Consider the following 19,713-nt stretch of genomic DNA (forward strand, 5'->3'; position numbering starts at 1 on the left):
TCATCTGGAAAGACATTGTGTGTGTCTGGTGGGTTTCTGGAAGGAAATAGGAAAAAGAGTTTGAGGAAGAAAAGCCAAAAAGTACAAGGAAGGGGAGAAAAAAATTACCTAAGATAACTCCAGCATTTTATTTATTTATAGTTTATTTCTGCAAAACTGTGTGCTTTTATGCATATGAACACATAGATATATCTACACGGGCAGAAAAAAAAGAGATAATAATCAGTTTTCTATTTTACTAACAAACCAGCAACCAATATTCTCTCTTATGGGAAGAAATATACAGGCACTAGAGCCTGGTAGACATTTATTCAAATCTCCTCCAGCACTTACTATGGGCTGAGGCAAGTCTTTTCACATTTATGCCTTGGTTTCTTCATCTGTTAAGTGCAGATAGCATGAGTGAAAACATTTGGTGATGGTCTCATCACTAACTTGAATAAAGAATACAAACTGGAGATGGGTCTGGGCAAAGATGACTGCTCCCACTCAGGACACAGCTAGCTATGCTTTCCAATCTGCCTCTCAACTCCTCTTACACAGAATAGTGAGGCAAGTCTATTTAACAATTCAGTCAATAAAGCCAGGCACCAGTGGCTCACACTTGTAATCCTAGCTACTCAGGAGGCTGAGATCTGAGGATCTTGGTTCAAAGCCAGCCCGGGCAGGAAACTCCAAGAGACTCTTACCTCCAATAAACCACTAGAAAACTGGAAGTGGCACTGTGGCTCAAGCTGTAGAGTGCCTGCCTTGAGCTGAAAAGTGCAGGGACAGCACTCAAGCCCAAAGTTCAAGCCCCATAACTGACCAAAAAAAACAAGAATTCAGTCAATAGAAACAGAAGACTAGCCTAATAGCTATTAAGAACCATCACAAAGCCATATTTCAGAATCAGACTACATTACAGAGAACAAATTACCAGCTTTCACTTCTTGCTGTCAGTAAAATTATCTTAACAGTAACCCTCCTAACTCCCTTCCTTACTTTTTAAAAATAGGTACATAGATACCAGGTAAGAATCTGGCCTCTGTGATGAACACAATGTGTACATTTAGTTCTATAAACATTGTCATCTACTTACCATGGTGCTCTTGGCTGTATAGATAGTTTTAAATTGCTACCTGACAGAGCGTTAGCAGAGATAAGGAAATAAAACTCCTCCTGTTCCCTCTAAGTCAGTTATTATATCTGAAACTGAGATTATAAATGTAGTTAAAACTCTTATTACACATTCATCCTTTTTCCTAAAACTGCCACAAAGAAAACTTCACTTGTGGAACAGGTCTCTTTTCAAACAGAAAGTTAAAAGTGAAAGTATTTTCTGTCAAATATGGGAAGGCAATTTGCCTGTAGACCACAAAATCAAGATCTCTCAAAAAGAAAAAAGAAAAACCTCTATAATGAATCAAATTAAGTCAAAACAGCCTGAAAAACCTCATTAAATGACACAGAATGAAAGTGACAGAAAGAAGAGCCAGCTGAAAGCTCACAGAAATGTCTGTATTGTCAACAGTTTTTATGGAAAAGCCTAGAAATTTTTTTGCAGTTCTCATTTTGACAGATGCAAACAGAAATATATGTAACAAAAAATAACTTGCTCTCTGCAACCTTAGAATAGTTGAATTTGATCAACGCAAACAGCATTTATTATCTATTTAATCTTTATGACACATATGACAGAGCTAATAAAAAGATCAATAAAGCAAAGAGAAGAGCCATGGAAGAATTAATGAGAACACAGTAAGTACTCTATAAAGCTAGCTATCCATCACACAGGTTAAGAGATGGAGACTGGAAACAAGGTAACAGTTCCTATGGGAGTGTTTTGAACAGTGTCCTTTAGATACTATGATCCTGTACATAAAAGCTCAAAGATTTTTAAATACAACAAATGGCCAGACAGATGCAACGTTTTTTTAAAGATGGGCCACTGTGGCAGCAGATGAAAATAATTAATGTGGTGCTCGGCATTTATTAAAAAACTATAAAATCAATAGATTAAGAAAATGGGGTATGCAGCTAGGCTGTCTGGGTTTCAATACAGGTTCTCATGCTACTTTGCTGCTTTGGGGCCTCAATTTTCTTTCTTTTTTTTTGGGGGGGGGGGGTTTGGGGGGGTCCAGTTGTGGGGTCTGAACTCTGGGCCTGGGCACTGTCCCTCAGCTCTTCAGCTCAAGGCTAGTGCTCTACCACTTGAGCCATGGCGCCACTTCCGGCTTTTTTCTTTTTGCTTATGTGGTGCTGAGGAATCGAACCCAGGTCCTCAGGCATGCAAGGCAAGCGCTCTACCACTGAGCCACCTTCCCAGCCCAGGGGGGCCTCAATTTTCTAATTGAAGAATGTTTCTTTCATACACGGATGTTGTGAGGCATAAGAGTGAAGTACTGTAAAGCATTTATAATAATTCATGGCACAAGGTAAGTGCTATATGAACTATAGCTGCTAATTGCATACAAGAAAAACTGGAAGTAGAAACTACTTAGGAGGTCAAACAAATAGTATAGGAAAACAGAAAAGAATAGAGACATAACCAACTAAACACATCTCTGAAGGAAGAAGACTAAGAAAATAAAATAAAATAAAATAAAATTTTAATTACTAAAGCTTGGTGATAATAGAAAAAGAAGAGTAGGTAAGAGGAGGAAGAGGAAAAGGTAAAAGGGGAGAAAAGGGGGTAGGAGGAGGGAAGAGGGAAAGGGAAGAGGGAGGAGAAAGTAGATTAAATCAATGAGTGTAGCTCTGGCCATGGTGGGTCCAGGGCTGAGACTCTTGCAGGACATGGAAATATAATTTACCCAGTGGCCACTGGAAAATATACACCAGAAATCAAAAAAATAGGTAGGAGCAAGAAATACTGGTAATACAGAAGAGTCCTAAAAAAGGAGACAGACCTCCAAAAATTACTAACCTATGACTGTTTAAGATGAATAAAGGTAATTTTGACAGCAGGGGTAGTAAACATTAGAACAACAAGAAGACAACAGGAAATTAAGCTTAACAGCAGAACAGCTAACAAGGAAACTATTCTTTTGTAGAAAAGGAAATTAATTCCAAGATGAAAGAAATAAAAGCAAAGAAGAAAACTATTATTTGTTGAATATTATATGCCTATAACTGTCTTAACTAACTTAACTAACTTAACTAACTTAAAATAATTCACCTTATTCATTTCTCACAATATTCCCAATAGAATGAGACAAGTGTTATCCCCATGTTATAAGACTAGGCTGGATTAAGGAATTAACCCAAAGTCTAACTTCGTAATCTACTTGTACATGATGTTTTAGGACTGTAAACTAGAGGAAGAACTAAAGCCTACTTGCAAAAACAAAACCTTTCAAAAGGAGGAAAGAAACACACTAAGTACAGTGGAAGAAAACCAGGGTGTCAATCACATGGCTCACTACAACATAACTCTTAGAAAATATGAAAGGGGGAAAGAGTATTTTCACACACAAAAAACTAACACAAACCTCAAACTGAGAGAATAGGTCAGATCAGAGATGACTCTGTACCTCCAGTGCCAGCTCCCTGGCTATCATACATTGGCACGATAGTTAGAATTCTAAATTGCAACTCTACCTTGCTACTCCTTTCCTCATAATCATTCAATTACTTCCTATCACTAATGAACTTTTCAAAAGGAAGGGAAAAAACACAATCAAAAGAAATTATCTAATTAGCGTATATTCCTCAAAGTAGAAGGAACAATAATATTTTTAAATGCAGCTTCTAGAAATTAGTGATTATTTTATAGCTTTTCAGAACACTGCTTTACACTCCACTGAAGTTCTCCACTTTTCTCATCTAAAAATTGTAAAATAAATGACACTTTCAATGCCAGCTAAAGAACAACATTGACACCTTGTGGTGAACATCCTAAAGTATCAAATATAACAATGACTAAAGGGCTCTTAATTAAATGTCTGCTTACCTAAAAACAAACCTTTAATTTGGAAGTTTTTAAGAATTAAGATGGAAAAGTTCAACTACTATCACACACTAAATGTAAATTTGAAAAGAGCTGCTAATAGTTTGGGAACACTGAAACTATCCTAAATTCTCAGCTCTGAACCACAAGACAAGAATTTAATCTCAGGTCATTATTTTGCTGCAAAACAGTTCAATAGGTCTATCTGAAGAGACCCATTTTAGTCCTTGCTTCCATCAAGATTTCCTCTTTTTTTTTTTATTCTTTTCTGTGATTCTCACTACAGAGCACTAGGACAGGGCCTAGTGCTACAGTGAAAGTTGTTAACTAGAATACAATCTCAAAGCAAACAATTCAGAAGCCTAGGTTCTCATCTTGACTCTAACCAGCTCTGAGAATTTTAGAGCTAAGTAATAGTAAAGAATTCAGGCTATGTTTTCCAATATAATTGCAGACCAATTAGCTACAATTTTATAAGCCAAGAAAGATCAGGAAAGGAAAATGTATACATTTGTAACTGTCCCCATCCAGAGACAATGTGCCTGAGGGAGAGGAAACAGTGAATCACAGAGTACAGTGATTGATAGGCACACAGGTTTCCCAGCAGGCACTTCGAAATCTGTTATGGCAAAAACTACAGGAAAAGCAAAGCTGTGAGTAGAGCAGATGAGGGGAACTTGTTCCTCATGTCTGAGAGATGAGAAAGCTTGTTTCTCTAAAATTGACAAGTGCAGTCTAGTTCAAGGACTATCTCTATGGGTTCAGGTTATTTGGTTGAAAAACAGGCACTTGAGCTGGTTCTGGAAAAAAAAGTCTATCTGTATTTTTAGCTCTAAATGAGCTGTGCAATGGTGATGAACAAGCCAGTATTTAAAAGCAGTATGAACTACTGCTATTATGGAATAATCTGGAAGGTGATCTAGAAATTAGATTCCAAAACCTAACTACTGCAAGATCAATGCTCAATAACTCCGTTACCATAGGACTGGAAGTTCATCCACAATACCTGATGCTTTCACATTTCTGGAAGTCACTGTGCTCCACAGAAAACTCCCTCAGTTCCTATGTTATCTGTACCTTAACCACCAGGCAAGGAAAACAAGACAATGAAAAGGACTTCCTAAACATACTTACCAGAAACCTTTCGACCAATCTCCAAACTGGTTCTCATTTGCCTTGTGCCTTCAGAAAATAAGTCTTTTACCACCTGGCAACATCAACTCAAGACAAAGACAAAGCTTAAGCACTGATAGTAAACGAAAGTTTCTAAGAGAATAAATAACTGTGAAAATGCTTGTGAATTTCCCAAAATTTTAACATCACTGTTTCTATTTCCTTGAAGAAATCAGAGCCATTAAGTGAATTCAGAGAGAAGACTACAGGCATCCAGTTGATCAGAGCATTCTCTAGGACAGACAGCATGGTGCCTTGCATTCATAAGACCCAACAGCTTTTGCTCATCTCCTTTTCTTCTGAATCTGCCAGTTCTCCCTTCATATCCTTTAAACCAGCTTTTTAGATTCTCCAATTTCCACTATCCTCCATCCTCTTCTTCTCTAAGACCTCTGGGTTTTTTTTTTCTTTTAATTCTACTGGTTTCTATAAAAGGATCACACAATCTCATAATTAGAAAACATCTTTAAAATAAACACATCTTACCCTCATTTTACTGAGAGGGGGGGAAAAAGTCAACATAAATTAGTGGCTTATTCACATTCAAACTATATCTAGTCATTGTTCTTGGCAATACTTAAAACTCAGCCCAAACATAAGCATACATATTAGCAACTTGTGCTTTGTATCTCCATCCTATAATGAGAAAATCCTATCTGTTTTGTTATATACTCTAAATCTAGGTGAAGACACATCTAAAATATTTATCTAAAATTATCAAATGCAGGTCATTAGGTTAGTCAAAATTTAACAATGTACAAAAGAGAGTCTTCGCAGAAGAAGAAGTAAAAATGGCCAACAGACACTTGGAGAAATGCTTAATATCTCCGCAAATCAAATCAACATTGAGATTCAACCTCAACCCAATTAGAAGGCCCATTATCAAGAAAACAAATAATAACAGATGCTGGCAAGGACGTAGACAAAGGGGAATCCTAATACATTGTTGGTGAGAACGCAAGCTTGTTCAACCACCATGGAAAGCAGTGTGGTGGTGCCTCAAAAAATGAAACACAGAACTACCCTATGATGCAACAATTCCATTCTTGAGCATTTACCTAAAAGATTACAAATCAGTATACAATAAAGCCACCAACACCATCATGTTTATTTCATCACTAGTCACCATAGCCAAGGGATGGAATCATTCCAGATGTCCCTCAATGAACAAAAGGATTAAGAAAATGTGGTATAATACATAATGGAATTTACTCATCCATTAGAAAAAATGATATTGTACCACTTGTAAAGAAATGGAAAGACCTGGAAAAAATTACATTAAGTGAAGTAAGTCCAGGCGCAGAGAGACAAAGGCTGAAGGTTTCCTTTACATATGGAAGCTAGATAGATGTAGCTTATAAGGAAATATGCTGGGTAGTATGCATGTATATACAAACATATTAACCAAAATACAGTAGATTCAAGGGAAAACTAAAATATTATAACTCCTTGGAAAGGCAAAGTTAAGGTTCAGCAAAATATAGCATCAGGACGCGGGCACTCAAAAGGGGTGCAACAAGGAGAAAGGGGTGAACAAATGAAGAGGAGAAGAGAAGGAGAATGCTGTCAAGAGCCCTATGTACATTCTATGGAACTAAAAGTTCAAGTCCCAATACTGGAAGAAAAAAAATTAAAAAGGAGGACGAGAAGGAGAAGGAGGAAGAGAAGGAGGAAAGAAAAAAAAAACCACTGACTGAAAACACCTCTCTCTCTCTGTTTAAGGAAAGGAAATATCTTTTCAAAGCTTTTGTGAAAGAGATAAATCACTACAGCTAAAAAATTATGAAACTTTCACGAGAAAATGTTAAGCCTGCCAGGCGCTGGTGGCTCACGCCTATAATGCTAGCTAACTCAGGAGGCTGAGATCTGAGGATCACCGTTCAAAGCCAGCTCGGGCGGGAAAGCCTGAGTTTCTTTTTTTTTTTTTTTTTTTGGGGGGGGGGGGGGGTGTTCCAGTCGTGGGGCCTGAATTCTGGGCCTGGGCGCTGTCCCTCAGCTCTTCAGCTCAAGGCTAGCGCTCTACCACTTGAGCCACAGCGCCACTTCTGGCTTTTTTCTTTTTGCTTATGTGGTGCTGAGGAATGGAACCCAGGGCCTCATGCATGCAAAGCAAGCACTCTACCACTGAGCCACCTTCCCAGCCCCGACTGTGAGATTCTTATCTCCAATTAACTACCAGAATACCAGAAGTGACACTGTGGCTCAAGTGGTAGAGCACTAACCTTGAGCTGAAGAGCTGAGGGACAGAGCCCAGGTCCAGAGTTCAAGCCCACAACCGACAAAAAAAAGAAAAGCAAAGAAGAGAAGAGAAGAGAAAAGAAAAGAAATATTAAGACTGGGTAACAGCTCCCAGTGCTCCTATACAATTTTTTGCAATGAAATGTCACAAACATAATAAGCAAGGGTCTTTAAAACTCAAAAAGACTTAATATGATTTTTTCCAAGTCCTTCCATTTCCTTACAAATGGAAGTGTCACTCTTTCTGATGGAAGCATTGAATTCCAAGGACTTGGAAAAAAATCATATTAAATGAAGTAAGCCAGACCCAAAGAAACATAGGTAATAATTAGTATACATCTAGGATAAAGCAGATGAGCAGAATAGCTGAATAACTATGTACATATGACCATATAAGATGATGCTAAATGAAATGAACTCCAAGACATGGACACAGAGGTTTTTCTTTGTTGTTGTTGTTCTCAATATACTAAATGATTTCTTTTTTCTTTTGTGTTTTCCCCCTATGGTCTATCCCCTGTTGTCACTGCATTCAATTTTGGTACCCTGAGTACTGTATATACATTTATCTGAACTAGGGAAGGGAAGGGGAACAACAAAATGGTGAGAAAAGGACAAGTATGGAACCAAGAGAATAGGTTGGAAATGAACTGTATAACTTTGGGATGGAGGGAGATTGGAGGGAGGATGGGAAAGAGGAGAAAAATTAGGGAAGGGATAATAAGTTAGACAAGATATGTAATTACTACCTTATTTATATAACTAAAACCCTTCTGTACATCACCTTGACAATAAAATTTTTTTTTAATTCAGGAAGACTAAGAAATTTCTTACCGTAGCAAAGAAAAGACATCATAAGAATTGCGAACACAGTTCTGATCCACCTGAAGAATATTCTTCTGAGCATTTGAATAACCCTGAAAGACATTGATCAAGAAAGCAATCGTTGAAAAAAAAATAATATTGTGCATACATTAGTCATATTTTGCCTTTAAAAAGTATCACTTAAGCTAGGATCATGCCTGTAATCCTAACTATTCAGGAGACTGAGGTCTCAGGAGCAGTTCCAAGTCAGACTAGGCAAGAAAGTCTGTGAGACTTATCACCAGCCAATAAACTACAAAAAAGCCAGAAATGGAGCTGTGGCTCAAGTGCAAGCCTTGAACACAAAAGCTCAGGTGAGCCCAGGCCCTGAGTTCAAGCCCGAGGACTGAGGCACGCATATATAATTTTTTTTCACTTAGGCATGGTAGGCATGGTGGCTCAAGCCTGTAATCCTAGACACTTGGGAGGTGACAATCAAAGGATCATGGTTCCAGACTAGACTGAACATAAGTTTTTGAGGCTTCATCTAAACCCACATGGTTGAGCACAGTAGTGCACTCCTGTCATCCTCAGCAATATGAGGAAGCACAAGCAGGAGGATGGCAACCCACACACACATACACACAAAAGAGTTAGAGGCACAGCTTTTTCTCACATTTTCCCACAGAAACAATTTTCTCACATTTTCACACAGAAACAATGCTTCACACTATAAATTGCAGTGAACTCTCCAGGAAAACGTAAGAAATCTGTGTGTGTGTGTGTGTGTGTGTGTGTTGGTCATGGGGCTTGAACTCTGGGCCTGGGCATTGTCCCTCAGCTCTTCATCTCAAGGCAAGCAGTGTGTGTGTGTGTGTGTGTGTGTGTGTGTGTGGGGGGTGTGTGTGTGTGTGTGTGTGTGTGTGTGTGTGTGTGTGTGTGTGTGTGTGTGTGTGTGTGTGTGTGTGTGTGTGTGTGTTGGTCATGCATGGGGCTTGAACTCTGGGCCTTGGTCCGGTCCCTGAGCTCTTCATCTCAGGGCAAGCACTCTACCACTTGAGCCACAGCACCATTTCCAGTTTTCTGGTGATTAACTGGAGATAAGAGTCTCAAGGACTTTTCCTGTCCTGGCTGGCTTTGAACCATGATCCTTAGGACTCCGCCTCCTGCATAGCTAGGATTACAAGGGTGAGCCACTGGTGCACAGCTGACCAACGAAGTCTTTTTTAACACATTATGTGACTGAAGAGTATTAATATTTCAACTATACTTCTCATTATTTGTAACTTTGTCTTGAGGAAAAGGAAATCTAAGTGTCACTCAGAAATATAAAACAACAACCAAACACAGAGGGACAAAGGGGCAAAGGGAAGAAAACACAACTCTTGTCTAACAACATATAATAAAAATATCTCAAAAGAAATTAAATACCTATAAAGCTTAAAAGCTCATGGGAGGTGGTAGTATATGGATATGCCTCCCAGCACTTAGGAAACTGAAGTAGGGGCATCAGAAGATCAAGACAAACCTAGGCTACAGAAAGAGCTCGAGCCAGACTGATGAACATAATAAAAGAAAGAAACAAACAAAAAACTAGTAGAAAAAAATACAGGAGTAAACTATATATCCTCAAATTCCAAGGGGATTCTTAGCTATGACACCCAAGGCATGAGCAACACATTATTAAGTTGGATATCACTAAAATTTCACAAATCATATATCTGACCAATACAAATATTAAAAACACATAAAGTACTCTACTCTTACAACTTAACAATCAAAAAGAAAACAACTTTCTGAGGGCATTGCTCATGTAGTAAGGTACCTGCTCAGCAAGGATGAGGCATCAAGTTTAACCCCCTCCCCCCAAAAAAACACCCCACTTTGTGTGTGTGTGTGTGTGTGTGTGTGTGTGTGTGTGTGTGTATGTGTGTGTGTATGTGTACACACATGCGAGTACTAAGATTTGAACTCAGGGCCTCACACTCTCCCTTATCTTTTTTGCTAAAAACTGGTACTCCCCTACTTGAACCACACCTCCACTTCTGGAATTTTGTTGGTTAATTGGAAATAGAGTCTCTCAGATTTGTCTGCCTAGACTGGCTTTGAACCATGATCTCCATATCTATGTAGCTAGAAATACAGGTATAAGCCACCAGCATCTCACTAAGACAACCTAATTTTAAAATTGGCAAAGAATAGGAAGAGACGTTTCTCCAAAAACAATATACCAGTGGCCAGAAAGCACACAAAAAGATACTCATCACAAGTCACTAGAGAAATGTAAATCAAACTACAATGAAATATTGTTTTATGTCACTATATTTACTATGGCTATAATAAAAACAGTAATAATACTAAACAGAAACACATGTTGGCAAAGAAGAGGAAAAATTAGAACTCTCATATATTACCATTAAAATGTGAAATGATAAATCACTGTTTAACAATTCCTTAAAAAGTCAAAACATAAAATTGTAATGTCACACAGAAATTTTATACCTAAAAAAACTGAAAACAGACATTCAAGCCAAAAAGAAGAACAACTCAACTGTTTATCAATGGATAAATGGGAAAACTACAGTATAAACACACACTGGAATAATAGTCCTAAAAAGGAATGAAATAATGATAAAAAGCCACATATGCTAAATGTGAGAAGACAAAAAAGGCCATTTATTGTATGATTCCATTTATGTGAACTACGTAGAATATGTAAACCTCTAGAGATAGAAAGAAGATTGATTGGCCAGGCACTAGTGGCTCATGCCTGTAATCCTACCTAGTCAGGAAGCTGAGATCTGAGGATGGCAGTTCGAAGCCATCCCGAGGAAGGAAAGTACATGAGACTCTTATCTCTAATAAACCACTCAGACAAAGCAGTGGTGCTGTGGCTCAAGTGGTAGAATGCTAGCTCAGGAACAGGGCCTAGGCCCTGAGTTCAAATCCCAGGACTGGCAAAGAAAAAAAAGAGATTGATGTTTCCCAAGGGGTTATTCGAAGGCAAGACGGAGTGATTAATGAATGGTACAAAGTTTTGTTTAGGGTAATGATTATGTTTTAAAACATGGTAGGCGGATGCTTGTACAATATTGTGAATGGACCCCATGGCACTGAACAGCACTTATGTTACATAAATGTAACATGAATACACTAATGGTACATTTATATAACATGAATTTCACCCCCAATTAAAGGAGATGGCCATGAAATAATCTATAAATTCTGAGGGCAATTCTGCTAAGTGTCTACAAAATATAAATAAGACAGTAGAAGTACATTCAAGATCCTCAGGAGAGCCAGGATCCAGTAGCTCAAGCCCATAATCCTAGCCAGCTAGTCAGAAAACTACAATCTAGAGGATCAAAGACAACAAGGAGGAAAAGTCCCTGAAACGTCACCTCCAAAATAACCAGCAAAATTCCAGATTAGGGTGTGACTCAAGTGGTAGAGCATTAGTTGGGAGCAAGAAAACCAACCAAGAGCTCAAGGCCTCAAGTTCAAAACTCATTACTAACAAACAAAACAAAAATAAAGATTCTCAGGAAAATTGATCAGTGGTTTTCTACTGCGTTTTTTTTTGTTTGTTTCATACAAAGTAAGTTTCATGCAAAAAGTTACCGAACATTTCTTTCTATTAAAAAACAAATGAACACCCAACTCTATTAGTACAACTAAAAGCAACCCAAGAGAACAGGGAAGGAACATTCAACTGCAAGTCTAGAATCAGGCTCGAATATACACAATCTGTCCCTTTCCTAAGGAGCAGCCCATAACCCTTTTGCTCTCCATTTCTTAAAGAATAAACTGATGCTACTACCAAGACAAACACTAACAACAAACAGCAGAGTTTCTGAGCATCTCCAGCATTGTAGGCAGTACTGTGCTCCCCAAGTTACCAGTCTGATGTTCCTCTGTTCCAGGGCTGAATGCTCCTGAAGCCTGTGAAACAGGTCCTATTATTAGCCCCACTTTCAAGGTAAGGAAACTGAGACAAGGTGGATTAGTGGGAGAGCCATGCAGTCTGGCTCCTTGCCTGTGATTTCAATGGCCACACTATACTTGATGATCTTGTAGACCTTTCCACAATTGTAAAATTCTGAGGCCATGTACACTTAGGGCAACTTAAGGACAGTATTAAAGCCTCACTTAGCAATTAACATTCTTGAAATATGCTAAGTGCCTTGTCCTGAACGACATCTGAGGACCAGATATGTCATCCTGACAGAGCTCTGGCAAAGGATTATAATGGAAAGAAACAACTCATTTGTATCTGGTTATCTGTGTGAGATACAACAAGGGCCAAAGAGCCCAGAAAGGGCTCACTTGTCACTCAAACTCCTCTGAAACTCGGGCCTGACAATTCTTTTTGAAGGAAGAGAAGAGTCGCCTGTCTAGTTAGAGCCTGTTAAATGGTTTAGGGAAACAGATAATTTCCCAGCTACAACAAGCACAGTAATTCCAGACAAATCAGGTGTATTTCAAGATCAGAGGCCAGGAAACTATTTCCATAAAGGGACAGATAGTATTTTTGGCTTTGTGGGCTATGTCACCTCTGTGACATAGTGTTTTTTCTTTCCATTTCTTTTAAAACATAAAACCCACTCTTGGATTGCAGGTCATATAAAAGTACATGTCAGCCTTTGGTTTGTTTACCCCTGTACTAGCTCACCAAGTCACCTTCAAAACCATGGTCCTGTCAGTCCATTTTGAGGGTTTTTAGCTAATCCAACGGTCACAATTCTAAACTATCAAAGTTATATGGAAATAACTTAATAGGAGAATCAATTGTGAAACCCATAGTATTACACACACATATTCACTGCAGTGTTCATTGCAGACTTAACCCATAGAAGATGTTAGGCAACAGCTCCTCACCACCCCCATCAAGCACACAACCCAGTGAAGGTTCCAAGTGAAGCAAACAATGTACAAGTGTCATAAGAAGTGTTTTTAGAAAGAAGCTATGGGAAAGCGATGTGAAAGGCTTGTGGCAGTACTGGGATGGATTAAGTAGCACTGAAAGGCTGGATGACTGGGCAGGAAAGCCCCACACAAACTGAACACCTTTAGCCAAAGCATGACAGTGAGAAACACAGCTGCATTCAGAGAAAATTAAATAGTGATCCAATTTGTTCAGCCTCAATGATACAGAAAGCATTTGGAGCCTGGAACTGGAAAAGAGAGGGAGATGGAGCTGAAGAAGTAGTCTGGGAGGTCCCATGCAGAGACAGCCCAAATACCATGCTGAAGGGTGAAGACAACTTACAGCAACAAAGACTCATGAAGGGTTTCTGACTCTGTATGGTAATGATCAGGGCTGTTCAAAGAAGGTTACTTTGGTAATGACAGATATGATTAATTGGAGGAGGCACAATGCCCAAATACCAGTTAGCTGGCTATTACAAAAATTCCCCACATAGTAGACAGACTGAGAGCTTAAACTTCAAGGATAGCAATGGTAATGAAAAGGGAAAAGGGAGAAGCAGACAATAGAAGCAAAAGTACTATACAGTGAACTCATCTGGGCTAACAGAAAAGATTTGGAGACATTTAGCAGACACTGGCAATTTACACAATTTTTATATAGTACTAAGATTTGAACTCAGTGTCTTATGCTTGCTGGGCTGACACTCTACTACTTAAGCCTCTCACCCTTTTCGGTACCATTATTTTCTTAATAGGATCTCACTTTTTGCTCAGGCTAAACTGAACTACAATCCTCTTATTTATGCTTAGCACATAGCTGGGGTGATAGGCACCCCAGATGGGAGTCTCACTAACGGCTGTTTTTGCCAGGCTGGCCTTGAACTACAATCCTCCTGATCTCTGCCTCCCAAGTGGCTAGCATTACAGGTGTGAGATATACTCTACACAGTTTTAAAAGAAAAGGAATAAATGAAAGTATGCTTTAACAAGATTTATCAAGCAGTAGTGAGCAAGACAGAACAGATGCAAACAGACCAGAGTCCACAGTCCTGCCAGAAAACTACTACAGTAATCCAGCCCTTTGGGGATACTGGTCTGAGCTTGGATTATGATGATTGAGATGGAAAAATAGCTGAAGATACCAGTTATTTCAAAGAAGGACTCAATGAGTTTAGTAGCTAACTGAACAAAATGGATTAAAGAAAAAAGTAATTAATAACTGACTTGATAAATGGAATAAAGATATGGGAAACTAGACAAGAAAACAATCAGCATAATAATTCAAAAACAACAGCTGTCTGTGCAGAAATGGTCAGAAACCAGAGACAGTAAGAATTAGAATTTTTAAGCAGTAGGCTATATACTAAGATGACAAGTCAGTGGAATATCCCAATAGAACTTTCATTGATCCACTGCTATAGAAACTTCATGCACTCATTCAACAGCTATTTACTGAGTTATTGCTATATGGCAGGCATAGCGTTAAGCAACAGGGGTAAATTCTAGTAAAGACAAACACTCTCCCTACCTTCACACAGCATAGGAAAGAGAGGGGAGCAAATGGGAAATCAGAATGAAGATTCTGATGGGATAAATAAGATGAAGATAAGGGAAATGTAATTCCAGGTATTATTGGAGCATGAAAGAGACACCTCTAACATAGGAACATAGGATATATGTCACAGGATTTTTAAAAAGCCTTTCTATGGAAATGTGTCTATGCTAAGGCTGATAAGGACATATTTTAGCATAAGAAAATATTAAGGATGTGCTGTTTAAACATAAGGAGTCAAGATTATAGAAAGATTGCACACCATTAATTACTAAGGGTAAATGTTACTGATTTGAAGAAAAGAAGGAATATTATTAACATTTTAGAAATGTCAAAACCCAGTAATGAAGTGGTTACATGGCAGCCACTATCAGTAGCAATTTCAAGAGAAAAAAAGATCCAGGATGACTCGTCTGAGCTGACTTGAAAAGGAAGATGGAAACTGGAAACCTTGACTAAAGAAAGGCACACAATTGGAGAAAGCATTCTGAGAAGAGAATTAGGTTCAGCCTGCACCCATGAATGCAGGAGACTCTGAGCCCAGGCACTCATCCTATGTCCAACTGTATAGAACTCTGCACTGGAAATGTAGACTAAGGAGAGATATAAAATATCTAAGTACAATGTTGGAAGGAGAAGGGAAAGGGCCCAAGCAAAGCTGGGAGAACTAGTTCAAGGGATCCACTGAAAGCAGTCCCAACATTTCCCATAGTGCTCTATGCCTCAAATTGTAAGTGAGCTTTACATACATGCAAAGTGAGCTTCTGCATAAAACCATTCTCCACTTTATCAGAGACAATAACAAGTCAGGATGGGTAAGGAAAACAAAACAAAACAATGGCTCATTCTTCTACCTGTGCACATTTTCAGATGCAATGAATGTATTTTTTTTAAAAACAAAGTATTTATTTGTATGACAACTCCTAAAATAGCTACCTGATGAATCAACAGCCAGCCTGTGAGCCAGTATATTCCTAGACATTAATACACTTTTAAGTGTTAGCCAAGTTTAAACTGAGAAAACCGTGCAAGTATCTCTGCTAAGCATCAGCGGGCCTTGGACACGCTGAGCCTGAGTTCTGATGAAGCCCAGATGCTGAGCTGTTAAAGAGAGAAGGTGAGACCTCTTCCTACACGCCGAGCTCAATAAGAGCATTCCCTTCACTTGGCCACAATTGCAGACTTGCTTTTCCTCTTCCCAAACAGTGAGAAGCAGTGAGCAATAGAAAGACGGCAATGAAGCAAAAATGTAAGGATCTGAAAGCTAAAATTAGTTCCTTTTGTTGAAACTCGAATCAACAGGAAAGAAAAGGTGCTTGTTCGCAGGTCAGTGGGCAATCACAATTATAATCACACACTCCCAAGGATGATGTGACTCAGGAACTTCAATTGCCATGCCATAACAGAAAGACAGAAAGGGAAATCTCTTTTACAACAGAGCCCTGATAAGGATAATATGATCCTAGTAGACTTCATTCACTCATAGAAAAGAATTCACTATGCCAATTGTGTGTAGGGGGGGTGGGGCGAGAGGGTGGTGCAAATTGCTGAATGTGAGAGACGCCAGCACAAGTGAGGAGAGAGAAGGGAAGAGTGATAGCAAGCTAACTGGCAAGAGTAGAAAGAAAGAGCTGGTGGCAGTAGTCCTTAGCTTGTAAAAGAATAATCCTAGCTACTTAAGAGGCTGAGAACTGAGAAGTGTAGTTCAAAGCCAGCCTAACCAAGAAAATCCATGAGAGTCTTATGTCCAATTAACTACCAAAAAGCCAGGATGGAGCTGTGATTCAAGTGGCAGAGCACTAGCCTTGAACAGAAAAGCTCAAGGACAGCACCCAGGCCCTGAGTTCAAGCCCCAGGACTGGCACCAAAAAAAGAATAGCTTAAACGGAAACTGACTTATCAGGAGAAAATGAAAGTCAAGAATGTCCTCATTATAAATCTAATCTAAAAGAGAATAGTAAGAATGAGTTTTCAAAATTTGAAACATAACAAAATGTTGAACTCCAATCCCCTGGTAAGAACAAATCTAAAGCTGTTTCTGTTTACTTTTGAAGAATCTAAAACATCCATATGAAAAAAGCATGCTTGGCTTTCAATCTTCCAGTATTAAGACTCTCAAAAGCTCAGAACTTGTGCTAAAAAGACAAGAACCTCCAAACTCATAACAGGAAATGTGGCATTTTCCCAGATTATTTTCTGGCTTCAGTGAAGAGAGAGAATGGGGACCACACTGCAGCAACAGGATTTATAAATACGAATTACAGGATAAGATGATTTTCCAAACATCTGTCAAAAGTTAATTTGATCCAAGAGAGGGGGGGGGGGGGGGGGGAAGCTAGAGGAAAGCCAAATATAATGAGTAATATGTGGAACTTTTGTGAATTTGGGTGGGTTGATGGTCTCATGGGCATGCATGCCTCCTCTCCAATAATAAATACCCAAGGTTGTAGATTGAGGCACATTATATACTGCTCCAAGTGTTTTCCTGCATCACTTACTTGACTACTACAATACATAGCTAGTGGGAACCTCTGTATCAAGGCAAAGACAGAGACTCAGTACTCTGGGGCACTATAAGAAGCCCAAAGAAGGGGCTGGGAATGTGGCTTAATGGTAGAGTGCTTGCCTAGCATGCATGAAGCCCTGGGTTCAATTCCTCGGAACCACATAAACAGAAAAATGCCAGAAGTAGTGGTAGAGCGCTAACCTTGAGCAAAAGCAGCTTGGGGACAATGTCCAGGCTCTGAGTTCAAGCCCCAAGACTGGCAGAAAAAAAAATAGGGGGAAGAAATGCAGAACTATCGTTGGCACAATGGTTTAAAAAGAAAAGAAAAAAATAAAAAACAAAAAAAACAAGCTCGTGGAGTGTGGTGGCTCACACCTTTAATCCTAGCTACTGAATCTCAGAGGACTGCTATTCAAAGCTAGCCCAGGCAGAAAAGTCCCTGAGCCTCTTATCTCCAAAGCAAAGTTAGAAGTGTAGCTTTGAACAAGTGTAGCCTTGAATAAAACAGCTCAGGAACAGCACCCAGGCCCTGAGTTCAAACCCCACGAACAGCCCAGGCCCTGAGTTCAAACCCCAGGACCAGAAAAAGAGAAAAAAAAAAAAGCTTTGAAATGTGTTAAACCTGAATACAAACTATTGTTTTGCTGCTTACTGGTGATTTTACCTGGAATCTTAATTAAATTAAATGTTTTCTTCCAGGGTACTTCATTCAGGAAATGAGAACTAACTCATGGAATTGTCACAGAGATTAAACAGAAACGTGAAATACCTAACACATTTTAGGTACTGCACAAATGAAACTATCAGTGACAGTTTTTAAAAGCTCTGTGCACATCTGGTGTAATATTGTCCCTAGGAGATTACACCAACTCAAGTTTTATTCTGGATTTAAAAATGGGCTCAGATGCCTAAAAGCTTTATAATAAAGGAGGTGAGGCAGTGTCAGACACTAGTTGGCTCATAGTTTGTAATCCTAGCTACTCAGGAGAGTAAGATTTGGAGGATGGAGGATTGAAGCCAGTCCAAGCAGAAAAGTCCAAAACATTCTACCTGTAATTAGCCAGCAAAAGACAGAACTGGAGGAGTGGTTCAAGTGGTAGAGTACCAGCAAAGAGCAAAACATCTAAGTAAGAGTATAAGGCACTAAGTTCAAACCCTAATACTACAAAAAATAATAATAATAATAATTTTTAAAAAGCATCCAGGTGCCAGTGGCTCATGCCTGTAATCTAGCTACTCAGGAGGCTGAGATCTGAGGATCATGGTTCAAAGCCAGCCTGGGCAGGAAAGACCGTGAGACTCTTATCTCCAATAAATCACTCAGAAAACTGGAAGTAGTGCTGTGGCTCAAGTGGTAGAGCGCTCACCGTGAGCTCAAGAACTGAGGGACAGTGACTAGGCCCAGAGTTCAAGCCCCAGGACTGAAAAAAAAAAAAAAAGAAAAAGCAGGTGGGGCTGGGAAGGCGGCTCAGTGGTAGAGCGCTTGCCGTGCATGCGTGAGGCCCTAGGTTTGATTCCTCAGCACCACATGAGCAGAAAAAGCCGGAAGTGGCTCTGTGGCTCAAGTGGTAGAGTGCTAGCCTTGAGCTGAAGAGCTGAGGGACAGAGCCCAGGCCCAGAGTTCAGGTTCCAAGACCAACCAAAAAAAAAAAAAAAAAAAAAACTAGCAAAGATTACAATCACTGATAGTTTGTCCAATCTGTTTCTTCTCTTTGGTAATGAGATCGGGAGATGATGTATGTACAAGAAAAGAAGTTTTTGGGGCTGGGAAGGTGGCTCAGTGGTAGAGTGCTTGCCTTGCATGCCAGAGGCCCTGGGTTCGATTCCTCAGCACCACATAAGCAAAAAGAAAAAAGCCGGAAGTGGCGCTATGGCTGAAGTGGTAGAGCGCTAGCCTTTAGCTGAAGAGCTGAGGGACAGCGTCCAGGCCCAGAGTTCAGGCCCCACGACCGGACCCCCCAAAAAAAAAAGAAAAAAAAAAAGAAGTTTTTATCATTTTCCAACTTTTCCTTGATGATGTACTAAAAGGCCTATCCAGCTCTGTTGTTAAAAGCTATACTCAGGACACTTGATCCTTATTCTGAATGTTCTGCTTGTGTGCTGGACGGGCTGTGCTCTAGAAACAAGTTAGCTCCATTAATCTGAGGACCAAGAAGAAATAGGCATTTGTTTAATTCCTTGGTTTTATTTATAAAGTTAGCTGAGTAAAAACTTCTTAACTTTCTGGGTTTTAGCACATTCATCCTGAAAACAAAAACACTTTTTCTACTTGCCTATTTGAATTGCTGTAAGTAGAAGAAAATATCTCCAACAGCATTTCATCACAATAAAAGAAATGAAATGACAGAAGAATGTCCAGAAGAAATTAAATGATAAAAACCATCTAGCCCTTTCCATTGCAGATAATATAGTACAAGAAAAAAGAAGAAGGTGGGCACCGGTGGCTCATGCCTGTAATTCTAGCTACTCAGGAGGCTGAGATCTGAGGATCACAGTTCAAAGCCAGCCAGGGAGGAAAGTCCCTGAGACTCTTATCTCCAAAAACCACTAGAAAACCGGAAGTGGCGCTGTAGCTCAAGC

General features: G+C 39.3%; 1 protein-coding gene across 2 annotated transcripts in view; it reads right to left on the reverse strand.

The window, feature by feature from the left end:
• Positions 1–19,713, reverse strand: part of Uvrag (UV radiation resistance associated) — a 317,269-nt gene that overhangs the window by 209,467 nt on the left and 88,089 nt on the right. For both annotated transcript variants that reach the window (XM_042689000.1, XM_042689006.1), the window contains one exon: positions 8,177–8,259. In XM_042689000.1, coding sequence (XP_042544934.1) covers positions 8,177–8,259 — 83 coding nt within the window. The remainder of the gene's footprint in view (positions 1–8,176; positions 8,260–19,713) is intronic.

Source organism: Dipodomys spectabilis, unplaced genomic scaffold, assembly GCF_019054845.1.
Source record: "Dipodomys spectabilis isolate Male_0828 unplaced genomic scaffold, ASM1905484v1 ptg000003l, whole genome shotgun sequence".
NCBI lineage: Eukaryota > Metazoa > Chordata > Mammalia > Rodentia > Heteromyidae > Dipodomys > Dipodomys spectabilis.